Source organism: Xenopus laevis, chromosome 9_10S (genome assembly GCF_017654675.1).
Source record: "Xenopus laevis strain J_2021 chromosome 9_10S, Xenopus_laevis_v10.1, whole genome shotgun sequence".
Taxonomy (NCBI): Eukaryota; Metazoa; Chordata; class Amphibia; order Anura; family Pipidae; genus Xenopus; species Xenopus laevis.
Window position 1 is genome coordinate 7883309 of NC_054388.1, and position 16685 is coordinate 7899993.

A 16685-nucleotide genomic window follows, 5' to 3' on the forward strand; every position below is an offset into this window, starting at 1 on the left:
AAATAACCCTAGCAACCATGCACTGATTTGAATAAGAGACTGGGATATGAATGGGAGATGCCTGAATAGAAAGATGAGTAATAAAAATTAGCAATATTATATTTGTATCCTTACAAAGCACATGGTTTTTAAGATTGGGTCAGTGACCCCCATTTGAGAGCTGGAAAGGGTCAGAAGAAGAAGGTGAATAATTAAACAACTATAATAAATAAATAATGAAGACCAATTGAAAAGTTGATTAGAATAAGTCATTCCATAACATACTAAGGGCAGAGACACACACTCAGAATCGGGGAGATTTAGTCGCCCGGCGATAAATCTCCTCTTCTTTGGGGCGACTAATCTCTCAGAACTGCCTCCCGCCAGCTAGAATGTAAATCGCCGGCAGGATGGCAACCAGTGCGCTTCGTTTTCCCAAAGTGGCCTCACAGGGAAACTTCGGGCGACTTCGGAAAACGAATCACTCCGAGTGTCATCCTTCCTGTGATTTAGTTTCTAGCCGACGGGAAATTCGGGGAGATTAGTCGCCCTGAAGAAGAGGAGATTTATCGCCGGGTGACTAAATCTCCCCGAATCATCGCGTGTGCCCTGACCCTAAGAGTTCACTTTTAGTATGATGCAGAGAGAAATATTCTGAGACAATCTGCAATTGGTTTTCATTTTTTATTATTTGTGATTTTTGAGTTATTTAGTTTTTTATTCAGCAGCTCTCCAGTTTTGTGGTTTCACCTATCTGGTTGCTAGGGTCCAAATGACCCTAGCGACCATGCACTGATTTGAATGAGAGGCTGAAAAATCAACAGGAGAGGGTCTGATTGAAAGATGAATAATAAAAAGTAACAATACATTTGTAGCCTTATGGAGCATTTGATTTTTAGATGGGGTCAGTGACCCCCACTTGAAAGCTGGAAAGAGTCAGAAGAAGGCAAATAGCTTAAAAAGTATAAAAAAAATAAAATAATTATAGAAGGCCAATTGAAAAGTTGCTTAGAAATAGTGATTCTATAAAGGTGATTCTATATTGGTTGCTGACTCTGTTTGTTCTAGATTAGACTGCTGTAGACTAGTGAATAGTTGAAAACTCTGATTGGCTACAGTCCAATACCTGGATTGGTCCAGCTATGTGAATATTCTAATGCACTGACTAGTTATAGGTTAGTGAATGTTCATATGTTATAAATAGGTTGGTCTTCTCCTATGAATGTTCTAGGAGCCCATAAAGAGACCGGTACTGGATCTCTACCCATTCATTGCAGTGAAATTGGGCAGAGAAGGTCTGAGTTTATGGCCGAGATCTGGATATGGAGGAAAACCAAGTTACCCAAAACTAAAGGCAAAGCACCGCAGGTAGGCGAGACCCTCGTCCAAACGGCTTGACATTAAAGAAGAATAACCAGTGACTTACTCTTTCTGGCCCCATGGAATGGGATCCACTTTGGAGTTAGCTAGGAAATGGGGGCTGTATCTGACTTCTACATAAATCACCCCTTCTTTGGCTTTCATTTCCACAAATTCATAGGCGATTCTCTTTATAGCTTCTCTGTCACCTCTATGTGAATAAAGAAAAAAAAATGATTATTAATGAGGGAGTTATTTTCATTGAAGTGTAGACTGAAAGCCTGTCTGGGATGGATTGGTTTGTGTTGGACGTTTATGGAGGTATGGGGGGGGGTCGCGGTGTAAATTGGGGGCCCTTAATGGCTCCGAATTTTAGACTTGGGGCCCTCAATGGTTCAGGTTTTGGGACTTGGGGGCCCTCAATGGCTCCGGTGTTGGGACTTGCGGCCCTCAATGGCTCTAGTGTTGGGACTTGGGGGCCCTCAATGGCTCAAGTGTTGGGACTTGGGGGCCCTCAATGGCTCAAGTGTTGGGACTTGGGGGCCCTCAATGGCTCAAGTGTTGGGACTTGGGGCCCTCAATGGCTCAAGTGTTGGGACTTGGGGCCCTCAATGACTCAGGTGTTGGGATTTGGGGGCTCTCAATGGCTCAGGTGTAGGACTTGGGGGCTCTCAATGGTTCAGGTATTGGGACTTGGGGCTCTCAATGGCTTAGATGTTGGTACTTGGGGGCCCTCAATTGCTCTGGTGTTGGGACTTGGGAAGTGGTGGACCCTGGTCAAACCCTGGACAACCCAGTCTGACACTGTCTGAGAGTGAGTTCAATGGCCATACATGTGTAACTTTAGTTAGGCCAGTTCTGATCATGCTACCCGACTATCTATGTCCAGTTGAGAATGTCAAGTTGCGATTGAGCTTCATCAGACAATTCTGTATCAGCGGAAGATAAAATGAAGAGGAGCCAATAATAGAAGGTGGCCATGTACCCATGTGGACACAGTATCCAGCCAAACTGGGCCACCTTTAGAGTTACATGATTATAAAATACACCCGGGTGTACTAGGAAATATGCCGAAAAACGTCATTGCTTTCAGGCAACACAAACACTTTTTATTCTGATGACAGTTGGCCTTTAACAAGAAAGCTGGCAGGGTGCCCATTCCCTGGCTGGGTTCATTCAAAGCAATTAATTTACGTGACACAATCTGTGTGTTAACAACTTTACCCTAATGATTGTGTGAGAAACAGCTGGTTAACATCACATGTGAGCTGGGCACTGGTTGGCATTGGCTGCTGGCACAGAGTCGTGCAGGAACTGGCAGTCAGGTTACTTACGCAATTGCCGGCATGTAATGATTGAATTTTTGGAGGAATTCGGTCAGACTCAGAGGTTCTTTGTAAGAAACGTGCTCTAGGAGGCCTTCCACTGTGTCTGCGGGGAGTTTGATTTGTCTTTTTCTGGAAGAAATAGAAAGGTAAGACTAAACAACGTCTAATGAGCATGTGCACAGGTTCATACAATGCCCCACTTCTCACAAGAGTATTATTTACATAAATACATTACAGCTGCAGTAATGGGTGAAGTGTCGTACTTACTTTGCAAAATGTATTATAGTTTCTGGTTTGATGCTTCCATCGAGGTGAACATGGAGTTCCACCTGTAAAGAGAGAAAATGTTGAGAACATTGAAGTTTATTCATCTCTTGCCTTTATTGAATGAATAAACCACCATCTTTTGGCCTTGTTCATACCTTCCTGTTCCTTATCTATAGCCTAACTATCAATATGCCAACACTTTTCTGGCTTCTCGCCTAGAAAACCAGTGAAGGCTTCACCCGGAGTCCCATAACAATGAACTTCCATCTGCCTGGTCAATAATTCATTGTTTGAACCCTGTCTCTCAACCCACTCCCTGGGCCAGGGGTCCCCAACCAGTGAGCCACATTCAAATGTAAAAAAAATTTGGCCAACCAAATAAGCATGCAAAATGTCCCTTGGGATGCCAAATAAGGGCTGTGGTTGGCTATTGGTAGCCCCTGTGTGAATTGGCAGCCTACATGAGTTTCTGTTTGGCAGTATGGCAGTACACCAGGTTTTTATGCAACTAATATTTGCTTCTAAGCCTGGAATCTAAAAATAAGTGCCTGCCTAGAGGCCACTGAGAGTAACATACGAGGGGCTGGTGAGCAACATGTTACTTGAGAGCCACTGGTTGGGGATCACTGGCCTAGGCCAATGGAGGAACTTCTTCAGAGGACCTTCTGTCCATGTGAAAGTGTGGTGTCCTCATGAACATGGTCACCATCAGTAACCCAAATAGCACTTAGAATAATTGAAACTTGCACTAGTCCAACGTCAAATGGAACTTGTTAGATAGGAGGGTTTCATGGGATTTTCAAGCTGTGTTTGTCCAACAAATGGTAAGAATAGACATCCTTGTACCTTGGATATTGCTTGTTTGAGGTTTGGTTTCTCTCAAGCAAACAATATCTGTGTTTCTTTACATAGGTTGTGAGTGTGCCAACCGTTCTTTCCCATGAATGATCAGTTTCCTGTTATTAATTAATCTAACGATATACCAAAAAAAATCTATGTGGCACATGGCCCCTTTATTCTATACATTAATTTGCCCAGGAGCAGAATAAGACCCCCAAAAAAACTTCTTTACTACATACTTTACCCTATACATTTAGGGAACGGAGATAATTGGGGGGAAAAGACAAGATAACTAGTTGGGGGGGGGAAAGAAGAGACATTTTCTCTGATTGTTGTGGTTTGAGCTAGAAATACATGTTTTCTGTATTCGCTAGTAGAACCTCCCCCCCCCTCCCCGGATGACATGAAATAACTCCCTTGTAGTAGCCGTATTCTATAAACCTTCAGACATCTGGCTCTCTGTTCAACTCAGCAGTAACTGTAATGTGGTTTATGTTTTCAGCCGACTGTTCAGCTGACTTCAGTTGTTTTTGATGGGCTCGTGCTGCTGATTTAACAGTTTAACCTTCCCATAATAGGAGCATTGACTTAACTGGAGGAGCAAAGGGGACGCATTCTCATCGGGACTCAACATACAAAGCAGTAGTTTCAATGGGAAGAATGGGAGTACTACCAGCAAGATAGTGAGAGTAGACCCGTGATCCCCAACCAGTAGCTCGTGAGCAACATGTTACTCTCCAACCCCTTGTTTGTTGCTCCCAGTGGCCTCAAAGCAGGTGATTATTTTTGAATTCCAGGCTTGGAAGAAAGTTTTGGTTGTATAAAAACCATGTGTACTGCTGAATAGAGACTTCGGTAGGCTGCCGGATCACATAGGGGCAGGGCCGCCATTAGAAATCAAGGGGCCCCATACAACAAATTTTTCAGGGCCCTGCCCCAGATCCACAGTTAAAAGACCACACACACATCCGCGCTAAAAAAGGTAATCCCCCCCACACACATAAGTTAAAAAAAGCTATTGATGGTCTGGGCCCCACTTACAAGTTAAAAAAAAAAAAAAAACTTTGTGCCAGGGCCCCCCCTTACAAGTTGAAAAAAAATTGGGGCCCCAGAGAATATTTTTTTAAAAAAAACATTGGTAGAAGGGGCCTATAGAGTATTAAAATAATACATTGGTGTCAACTTTTCGGCACTTCCGCATTTCGGGTGTTTGCGGCTCGGCTTTGATGCTATCAAGGGGGTTCAGCACTGTCGGGCACCCCGTCAGGCCCCGGTACACTTGTACCCCCTGTGCACCCCTGATGGCGGCCCTGCATAGAGGCTACCAATAGGCAATCACAGGAACATTTTTCATGCTTGTGTTGCTCCTTAACTCTTTTTACATCTTAAAATAGTTCATGTGTAAAAAGGTTGGGGACCCCGACAATAGAGCAAGTTGGCAATAGCAGGGCATCAGGATGGGGTGATGGTGACCATAACACTTTGTAATGGTGTTGCCCAAATTGTAGCCATTTAGTTGGTGCTGGTGGTTGCAATGCAACAAGAGCTGACACTTGGGCAGCTCAAAAAGTAATTACTGTAGGTCCTGCCAAGGTCCCACCACAATGAATGACACCCTTATAATAGAGCAAAATAGTCAACTGTGATACATACTCTGCCGCACCAGGAGAGGAATTCTTTGGGGCAGGGGGCATTGCTGCTGGATCCAACTGTAGCTCAGCATTTTCCTTATCACTGAGGTTTAGATCAGCAAAGAACTAATGGTTAAGGGTAAATGTGAGATAAACTGCCAGTGCTGTGAAGTCATTTATTAGATGTGTCACTATGTCCTTATGATAATGTCTCACTTTCTTGGGTAAAGGGAACAGCATTACATGAAATGACAAAGTGATCTGCACAAGGCTGAGTTATACAGAGAACTCTGAGTATCACTCATGTATTATAAGGGATAATGTACCCCCTACTGTAAATGATAAGGATATTAGAAGTCACTGAGGGGTTGTTCTGTGACCATATAAAGGCACAAGGCTGCAGGCTGAGTTATACAGGGAACTCTGAGTATCACTCATGTATTATAAGGGATAATGTACCCCCTACTGTAAATGATAAGGATATTAGAAGTCACTGAGGGGTTGTTCTGTGACCATATAAAGGCACAAGGCTGCAGGCTGAGTTATACAGGGAACTCTGAGTATCACTCATGTATTATAAGTGATAATGAACCACCTACTGTATATGATAAGGATATTAGAAGTACTGGGCAGCTTTGTGACCAGATAAAGCCTTGCAGCATTAGCGGTGGGACATAATTGTATCCGGCCTGCAGAGTAGTTGTTACTTATTCACACAGAGGGTGGAAGGGAGTTTAGATCTGATACTACATTATTTCCTCCTGTTGTGTGTTGTGCTGTATTTTCCCCTTGGGTCGCTGTCCCTTTTTCCTGTGAAAGTAATTACGTTTTCTGGCTGCTTTTTCCGAGTTCATTGTTTGGGCCCAGATTCAGAACATTTTATTGTACCTGAGGGGGCAGTTTATTCCCCAGTAAAGGGAAAGTTCTATTGTAATTTTCCAAAAAAGACTTTTGCTATGAAGTCACACTCTGGTCAACAGGATACTTGTGAGGAATATCTTGTCCAGGATCTATGGGAGAGAATAGCGTATGTTTTCCTACCCAACAATTCATAGAGGAGTAATCGAATACTGGGTAATACCTGCAAAACTATTCACAGTATTGAATGGTACAGGCATGTCACAGGGATCTGTATTCTTACTACATCCTTCACAGCTTTCTTATTTATATTCTCTACAATGGAAAGTAAAATAGAAATATTCATCACTTTGTTTCTTCTCTGGATACGTTACCGGCTCACCTTACAGCTTCAGTCTTGCCTAAATTGTTTTTTGTCTCAAGCTGGATGGCCACAATCAAATGCTTCCCTTTCCATTGTCTTCCTGTTTTGTTATAATCCCTTTAGAAGTGGCCAATATAGAATAATGCTATAGATAGAGCCATAAATACAGGAACAGTCCCCTAAGTTTGCTCATAGTCTGTACAGAGAGATCCCATAAAACTATGGCAGCATAGGTATTCCCCTGTACTAAGCACAATTCAGCAGGAACAGCCCCTAAGTTTGCTCATAGTCTGTACAGAGAGATCCCATAAAACTATGGCAGCAAAGGTATTCCTCTGTACTAAGCACAATTCAGCAGGAACAGCCCCTAAGTTTGCTCATAGTCTGTACAGAGAGATCCCATAAAACTATGGCAGCATAGGTATTCCCCTGTACTAAGCACAATTCAGCAGGAACAGCCCCCTAAGTATGATCATAGTCGGTACAGAGAAATCTCATAAAACTATGGCAGCAAAGGTATTCCTCTGTACTAAGCACAATTCAGCAGGAACAGCCCCTAAGTTTGCTCATAGTCTGAACAGAGAGATCCCATAAAACTATGGCAGCAAAGGTATTCCTCTGTACTAAGCACAATTCAGCAGGAACAGCCCCTAAGTTTGCTCATAGTCTGTACAGAGAGATCCCATAAAACTATGGCAGCAAAGGTATTCCCTGTACTAAGCACAATTCAGCAGGAACAGTCCCTAAGTTTGCTCATAGTCTGTACAGAGAGATCCCATAAAACAATGGCAGCATAGGTATTCCCCTGTACTAAGCACAATTCAGCAGGAACAGTCCCTAAGTTTGCTCATAGTCGGTACAGAGAAATCCCATAAAACAATGGCAGCATAGGTATTCCCCTGTACTAAGCACAATTCAGCAGGAACAGCCCCCTAAGTTTGATCATAGTCGGTACAGAGAAATCTCAAAACTATGGCAGCAAAGGTATTCCCTGTACTAAGCACAATTCAGCAGGAACAGTCCCTAAGTTTTCTTATAGCCTGTACAGAGAGATCCCATAATACTATGGCAGCAAAGGTATTCCTCTGTACTAAGCACAATTCAGCAGGAACAGCCCCTAAGTTTGCTCATAGTCTGTACAGAGAGATCCCATAAAACTATGGCAGCATAGGTATTCCCCTGTACTAAGCACAATTCAGCAGGAACAGCCCCTAAGTTTGCTCATAGTCTGTACAGAGAGATCCCATAAAACTATGGCAGCAAAGGTATTCCCCTGTACTAAGCACAATTCAGCAGGAACAGCCCCTAAGTTTGCTCATAGTCTGAACAGAGAGATCCCATAAAACATCCCTACCATTGACAGATCCCTGGTCCAATCCAAAATAGTGGATTCGGTGCATCCCTAGTCAATGGCCAAATCAGCATTATAATATCCACTCTATGGGTTCCTGGGAGGATACAGTGATTTTGGAGCATGTTAACATTATTTTTATTGCATTAAGATACAGGTATGGGACCTGTTATCCAGAATGCTTTGGACCTTTCCGGGTAATGGGTCTTTCCATAATTCTAATATTCATACCTTTAGTCTACTAGAAAATCATATAAACATGAAATAAACCCAATAGGCTGGTTTTGCTTCCAATAAGGATTAATTATATATTAGTTGGGATCAGGTACAAGCTACTTAATTATTACAGAGAGAAAGAAAATCATTTTTAAAGATGTGGATTATTTGATTATAATGGAGTCTACGGGAGAAGGCCTTTCCGTAAGTAGGATCTTTCTGGATAACCGGTTTTCGGATGACGGATCCCATACCTAGGGTTGCCACCTTTATGTCTGGCTGAGACCGGACGGGGGGGGGTCTGTGACGTCAGCGGGCGTGTTTGATGTCAGTGGGCAGACCCGTGATGTCAGTGGGCGGGGCTATGACATCAGTGGGCGGACCTGTGCCGTCAATGGGCTATGACGCAGGGCTATGACGCGGCGATCAGTGATTGGACGATCGCCGTGTCAATCAAGGGAATCCCGCCCGGTTTTACTTATTTGGAAAACCGGGCAGTAAGTATAGACCGGGCAGCCCCTCAAAATACCGGGCTGTCCGGGTCAAAACCGGACAGGTGGCAACCCTACCCATACCTGTAATATAATTGCAATGTGTTTGTCCAGGACAGACATAATATCAAAGGCTATTGTGATACTAAACTCTATAGTTAGTATAGATATGGGGATATAGAATGTATGTGAAAGTAGGGAGGGGTGTGTGTATGGGGCTGGGTTTCATTTGGAGGGGTTGAACTTGATGGACTTTGTCTTTTTTTTAACCCGATTTAACTATGTAACTATTGACTGGCTATAGAGACTCGTTTACTGGCCGATCTCACAATAATACTCGTTACATAGTGGCTCAATGGCAGCTTGTCTACCAAAGCCCTGCTGGGTCTTAAATAAAACCCTGTCTACTCGAATTTCTAGATCACTTTACACTGGTTCCGAGGCTGCCGGATCTTTTACCAACCAGAAGAACCTGGTGAAGGCACTTGGTGGGGGCATAGTTTCATCTTAATTCTTATGGGTTATTGTAGATAGTCATGAAAGACCAGGACAAAAGAAAATCAAAGCCTCTATATCGTCGAAACACAAACAATAATTTATATCACGACAACTGTTAGGTGGCCCTGCCCAAATATTGGTCAACAAGGATTGACTTGAACCCAAAGAGTCCAGATGTTTTTGCCAGTCTGATCATCTAGTGTTCCTATTGGAGCAGTTCCCGGCCAATGAGACTCTTGTTGTTTCCCTCACTTCCATGTGGAAATCCTATTGTACCACCAACATCACAACTATCCTCCAACCAGGCCCGGACTGGCAATCTGTGGATTCTGGCAAATGCCAGAGGGGCTGCTATAAGGTGCCATAGAAAATCACTATTTAGTGGACTGGTGGGGCCTGTTTGGGCCTCTATGTACCTGAAATGCCAGGACCTATTTTAATTCTCAGTCCGGACCTGCCTCCAACTCACTATCCTCCAATAAGTCTTTGAGTTATTTTAGGTGTCTCCTTGAAGATCCTTGTTTTTCTCTTTGTTTAAAGGGCAACAGGAACCTTTGGCCCGGCTATATTGATTGTTGCTCGCTCAAAAGGAATGTTAGGGCAATAAAGGCCAATCCTATAATCCATCGCTTTTCTGATGTTACCTTCAGAGCTTGTTAATAACATCTTTGCCTTTAAAATGATATTTTTTTTTATTTATAGGGGACATTGCAAGAAACGCATACATTTCCCTATGAAGATATAGGTCTTTTTGCACCTTAATTCTCTTGCACTTCTTCCCCTAATATGTGCAGCGTTATTATAGACTCAATAAAATAAGGTGAAATGTCATTTTTGTTGATATAAACATCATTTAGCAGACGGGTGTCCACACACTTATGGTTTAACTATTAACCCACAGCTTTTTTTTTTTTTATGAGTGTTTCAGAATGAAATCTTTACATCGCTATATATTATAACACAAAACACAGTAACATTTTATGCTGAGAAGGGAGAGATTGTCTGGAAGACTCCAATAGGCCGATTACAACCAATCAGAAGTTTGATTTTATTGTTAGAATGTTAAATTTAGCTGGTGGTTGCAATGGTGTAATAGATATCGCTGGACCCCACAGCAAATTACTTTTCAGGCCCCCAAAATGTTTAGCGGTTGACCTGTTTTACCAATATTTATTGAAGCTTTACATGAATTAGGGCCTCCTGGGGCCCCTATACTTCCAGGGCCCCGCTGCAGCCGCAGGGTCTGCTTTCTCTGTAGTCCATACCTTCCAACATTTTGGAAATAAAAAGAGGGACAAAAAAGTTGCCGCACGCATGGGCGTGGTCCAAAAATGAACCACGCCCATTTTTTGTGGCCACACCCCCTAATTACCATGTTCATTTTACAAAATTTGGTTATGAAGGTTTGAATATATTTCGGTGGTTTTTTTTCAGTTATTACAGTTTTGCTAGTGAAGGTAAATTGCCTTTTAAGCTGTGAGTCTAACTTCTCCCGAGGGACCTGTTATCTTATATTGTTACAATTACTTATTTGCTTATCTTAGAATTGTTACAACATTATCTTATCTGCTTCTGTGGCTGTTCTGGGCTCTCTGCCAAAAGCCAATTAAGTTAGAAACTTTGTTTATTTTTCTGGCTGTTCAGTGCAGACAAAAATCGGGACTTTCCAGTAAAAACAAGGGACTGCAGATTGAGCTGTCAAAAGAGGGGCTGTCCCTCTAAAAACGGGACAGTTGGGAGGTATGCTGTAGTTATGCCCCTGGCTGGTTGGTTGTTACAAATACTGCTGGATTTGTTGCATTATATGGCGTAACAAAACACAATAGATGTCGGCAATGTCCAACCATGACACCGAGGTACCAGGTTATGTCCCCTACTTGCACTGTAAGGAGATTATAACATAATAGGAGGGCTATGGAAGGGATTTTCAAGTCTTCGTAATAGGGATGCACCAAATCCAGGATTCGGTTCGGGATTCTGCCTTTTCAGCAGGATTCGGATTCGGCCAAATCCTTCTGCCCGGCCGAACCAAATCCCAATCCTAATTTGCATATGCAAATTAGGGGCGGGGAGGGAAATCGAGTGACTTTTTGTCACAAAACAAGAAAGTAAAAATTTATCACCTTCCCACCCCTAATATTCATATGCAAATTAGGATTAAGTTTGGTATTCGGCCGAATTTTTCGCAAAGGATTCAGAGGTTCGGCTGAATCCAAAATAGTGGATTCTGTGTATCCCTACTTCGTAGGCAACAATAAACCTGCAGGGACATTCTAGGGGAAGGCAAACCATTCTTACAAATAGGGTGTATTTACCCTTGAATAGACACAAATGGGAGCTGCAATATGGTCAGATAACATTGCAGCAATGCAGTCAGCCGAGAAGCTGCAGTCGAATATATGACCCTTGGACATTAATCATAAGATTTATAGAATTTGCCCTCTTTCTGATCTCCCGCCAGGATTTGATAATGTTTGATAATGATTTCCCCACCCCGTTATATACGACTGTATTGCTCTCCATGAATAAGGCGTCTCCGTTTAGGTACAACAGGGCAGTTCTTTGGTTCACAGTGAAATCTTATTCGTTCTCTTGGAGATTTTCCATCATGTCTGGGAGTAAAGGAGCTCCAGTGCGCAGACAGGTTAAAGGGTAACTAGAATCACGTTTGCTGTTATCTGTTTATTAAGCCATACAAATAAAGTGATACAAAAGGAAAATACCTCACACTGAAACAGTACAACATAAGCAACAAGTCCCTTTGTTTTAAAACACGGGCGACAAATCTTCCCGTATGTCACTGCCCTTACTCGTGTTCTCAAAGACACATTTTCAGCCTTTCTAAAACAATAATGGCCCATATTTACTAAGTTTTTCTCCAATGAAAAGGGCTCAGTTGTGCAATGATCCCTCTCAATATGCTCATTTGCACTTTGGGCCTTATTTATCAAAATCCAAATTTTCCTGATCACTCTATTCTAATAAAGCCCAACCAAACTAGAATCTACGATTGGAGCTTATTTATTATTTATTAATAAGCACGATCTAAATCGGATCAGGGGCAAACACCAGGGTTGCTACGTATCCGGTTTTGACCTGGACAGCCCAGTAATTTGAGGGGTTTCCCCATGTTTGACAAGGTGATCTGGCAATGGACTATCGCGCATCATAACCACGCCCCCGACGTCACGGCCTCCCTCCGCGTCACAGCCAGCAGAAAAGGTGGCATCCCTAACAAACACGGAAAAATCAAGCGTAAATCAAATTGTATGTTTTTTTCCCTGAAAAGCCAGAATATTTCAGATTTTTGCCCAAAAATTCCAAAATAGTCGGATTTTCGTGCTGATGCCAGCGCAGACCACAGAAACTTCCAAATAGGATATGGAACTCTCCCATTGACTTATACAGAATACAATCTCTGTAGGTCTGAGATGCCAGATTTTTCCTTCTTTGGGTTATAATAAACCTTCCGTTTTTCGTATTTTTGAGTAAAAAAACATGAATGTTTTAAATTTTTTGCATTTGGACTTTAATAAATAACTCCCTTTGTGTGACATACAGGGCCGGATTTCGGGTAGCCTCGCCCCAAGGCAGCATGGTCCCAGCACCAGCCTCTTCTGGCACGCATGTCCCCCCCCGACACCGGCGCATAGTCCTAGCACCGGCTACGCGTGTATGAAAGTGCGCTCTTTCAAGCACCTTGGGAACTTTGAGTCCCCAGTGCTCCATAGAGATGTGGCTGGGCGGAATGCTGCTCCTAGATTTTTGCAGTCCTAGGCCCAGGCCTTTGTGGCCTCACCACAAATCCGAGCAAATAAATAACACAACCCCCCCATAATGCTTGAAACAATAAAATCGGGGGTTAAGTTGTGGTTTGACTGTAAAATTGGTATAAGTTTAAGAAATTACTTAAAATGCAGAGAAATGTAAAATCCAGGAAATGCACCAATTGAAATGCATTAGAATAGGAAGGGAATAGGAAGGCGAATAAATTTGCGAAACTACTAATTGCACATTACCCTCTGCAGGGAATAGAACTTGCAACTGAACTATGTTAAGACTTTGCTCACATTACACAAGAGGTACTGCTTTCATGATTTTCATTATAAATGGCTCCATGATTGTCAGCCAGAGACGATTTGTTAATTTGTCTAGTGGCCTGAATGAGCAGATACGTATGGAAGTAATAATAGTAACCCAGCAATGGAACTACGAGGTGCGGGGCCTAGGTTCAGGCTATTTGCAGCTGGGCCCCTCCAGAAGTGGAGATCGCCACTGATTCACAATTTTGCAAACAACCGGCGGGCCCCGAGTGGGGTACAGACCCTGGTGCAGTCACACCCCTGCACCCCTGGTAGTTCGGCCTCTGCAGTGGCTAGGGATGAGCAAATTTCTATGTTTTGCCACGGAAATGGCACGCATAGACTTCAATGGGAGAAAAAAAATGTTGCAAAAAAAGAAAAGAAAATTGTCGCCCTTCGGCTAATTTTAGCTGGAGGCGAATTTTTGACGAAGCGAAATGGGTTAAATTCCCCCATCCCTAGCAGTGACCCTTCCCATTGCCAGTTCTGCTAATGTCTTATACTTATCCAGCAACTTGGCTCTAGCATTTCAGTGTGTTGGAAAGAAAGTTTGTGGTTGAGGTACATCTGGAGTGTTTTGGAGACTGTTGTTTACAGAGAGGTTCAAACAGGGTTGGTTGCTCTGCAGAGAAGAAGCTGTAAGTAAGAAGATTGAGGAATAGCACATAAAGTAGAGCAGGAGGACCTGCCAAAAGCCAAAGTACAGACCTTCTCCCTCCTCAAAGACAACCCAAAGTGCAGCAACCAGATCATTCAATGTTTCAATTAAAGGTCAGACTATGAACTTGGCACTCAACGAACGCTAGATAACCATACTGTTCCTGTAAAAGGAAAATGCGTTGGGATGGAAGCCAAACAAATCTAGGTCAGCTGACTACACGTTCAGTGAACACGGTAAAACTTTGCTAATAAACAATATCCACCAAGTAAAAGAAAAATGGCACCGAAGTCCGTTGTTTCTTCTCTAACCAAACAGGATACGTCTCCTGATTGCAATTAGCAGTTCTTTTGCGTTCCCAACATGCAGATTAACTGAACCATAATACAGTCATTCAAAACTGTTTATATTTGTCTATTGAAAATAACACGCAGCTGCAATTATCTCAGAGCGATTAAACAGGAAGAACAAGAGGATTTTAATCCAGTCTTCTCAGAACAGGCCAGATTAGTCAGTACCCAAGCCTGATCCATGGTACTTTCTGTCAAGCCCTGTGCCTCATAGCTATGAGGAGGGTTTGCCTGGCAGAATATCAGAAGGTCTCCTGGTAGGCCTTGGCCATGGACAGTTTCCATCAGCACTTTCTTCATATGTCAGTGGTGGAAATATTGTAGAATCTTATGTACTCTTATGTCATATACTCAGTTTCTCTTATGGGTCCTCAATGTCAGCTTCTCTTATGGGCCCTCAGTGTCAGTTTCTCTTATGGGTCCTCAGTGTCAGTTGCTCTTATTGGTCCTCAGTGTCAGTTTCTCTTATGGGTCCTCAATGTCAGTTTCTCTTATTGGTCCTCAGTGTCAGTTTCACTTATGGGCCCTCAGTGTCCGTTTCTCTTATGGGCCCTCAATGTCAGTTTCTCTTATGGGTCCTCAGTGTCAGTTTCACTTATGGGCCCTCAATGTCCGTTTCTCTTATGGGCCCTCAATGTCAGTTTCTCTTATGGACCCTCAATGTCAGTTTCTCTTATGGACCCTCAATGTCAGTTTCTCTGATGGGCCCTCAATGTCAGTTTCTCTTATGGGTCCTCAGTGTCAGTTTCTCTTATGGACCCTCAATGTCAGTTTCTCTGATGGGCCCTCAATGTCAGTTTCTCTTATGGGTCCTCAGTGTCAGTTTCTCTTATGGGCCCTCAGTGTCAGTTTCTCTTATGGGCCCTCAATGTCAGATACTCTTATGGGCCCTACTAGGCACAGTCCGACACTGTCCTAGTATTTTTTACTTGAGTCCATATGCAGAGGTGTCAACCAGACATTTCATAGCACTTTTATCCACAGGGATCAGTTATTTGGGCATTAGAAATTAGATAAGCTCATATTGTGAAATCATACATTTGTCTTATATTGGAACCGTGGATGCTTCTCTTATCTGTACATGTAAGTGACATATTGTGTTGCGTTTGTGTTCCTGCCCAACCACTTTCTGCACCAGGTTCTTATAGCGTGGGTTGGAGGGTAAAACATGGTTTGCTGTCATTAGAGGGAGGCAGCTGCCAACCATTTCATTATAATGTTATAGAGGTCTAGAGGACTCATGATGAGAAACACATATCTTCTTTATCATCATACAAATATCAGAATTTATTTGGTAGGGAAGTGGCATAATGAAGAAGACATTTATAGAATAAAACTGTAACTACCACTTCCCTAAATTCCAAGTTCAGAAGAAGTTCTGTATAGGTTATATAGCCTATTGAGTTTGCTTCTCTTTTTTAATAAACGAAAACTGCTGGAATGACATTCTGTAGGCCAGCTGACATTTATGACCGCAGAACAAATGTAAAAAAAAAATAAAATCACATGTGCCCCAAGATGGGTCTCTGCTCAGCAGCAAATTCACCTGTAAGTCAAAGTTGACTTCTGCTTGGCCTCTCAGTCACTTGTTCTCGGATACTGCTGTTTGCTTTGGACTGTGTCTCATTTAGCAACTTAATAAAGAGGGATAGACATGCTTTTTCCTTCCGACATTTAATTAGCTGACAGTTAGTAGAACTGGAGAGACATCTGATATGGCTTTGGCTTTACCGCTAAACAAAGGGAGATAGCCTCCTGATTATTGTCTCTTGACATTTTGCCTTATTTCATAGATCTCATTGCCCTTCTCTGATTCACCCCAACCATCACCATTGTTCTTCTTGTGCTCGGGCCTGTAGGGATCTCATTGCAGGAAGGATGGATCTCCACTGGATTTAAAGTTGTTCAATGTATTGCTGATCTAAAGTCATCAATAGTTGGCCTTGTTTTTGACTGAAGTCTTCTGCAAGCATGTTCATGTCATGTTCCTTGCATCAGTCTGGGGCCACATGGGCGTTTGAATTGCCTGGTTTAGTCTGTCAAAGTCTGCAGATAAAGAATAGCATTTTAGAAAATAGGGTGGCCTAGATGCTTGTTGGAAAAGGGAGCTCTTGACTAGGCCCACTGCTGAGCAGCCAATCTGCTCTGACATTCTTGGTGTCCCCAAACTCTAGTAGTGATCCTTATGTAGCAGTAGAGAGTAGGAGCTCAATATAACCCATAGCAGCCAATCAGCATGCAAGAAACTACACAATTTACTGTAAGGCCTGGTCAATGGCATCTTGGACTCTCATTTGTCCAAAGAACTGAGCTTTGTGTCTCCGTCACAATATGGGTCAATGCATAGTCAATAGCATTTCGTCCAAAGTTGAATTGAGTAAATGAGGCCTTTCTTGTCACCATATCGCCACAA

General features: G+C 42.8%; 1 protein-coding gene across 3 annotated transcripts in view; it reads right to left on the bottom strand.

Annotated features, from left to right (window-relative positions):
* Window positions 1-16685, bottom strand: part of ada.S (adenosine deaminase S homeolog) — a 119346-nt gene that overhangs the window by 12026 nt on the left and 90635 nt on the right. For all 3 annotated transcript variants that reach the window (NM_001092271.1, XM_041577749.1, XM_041577750.1), the window contains 3 exon segments: window positions 1406-1549; window positions 2673-2795; window positions 2934-2995. In NM_001092271.1, coding sequence (NP_001085740.1) covers window positions 1406-1549; window positions 2673-2795; window positions 2934-2995 — 329 coding nt within the window.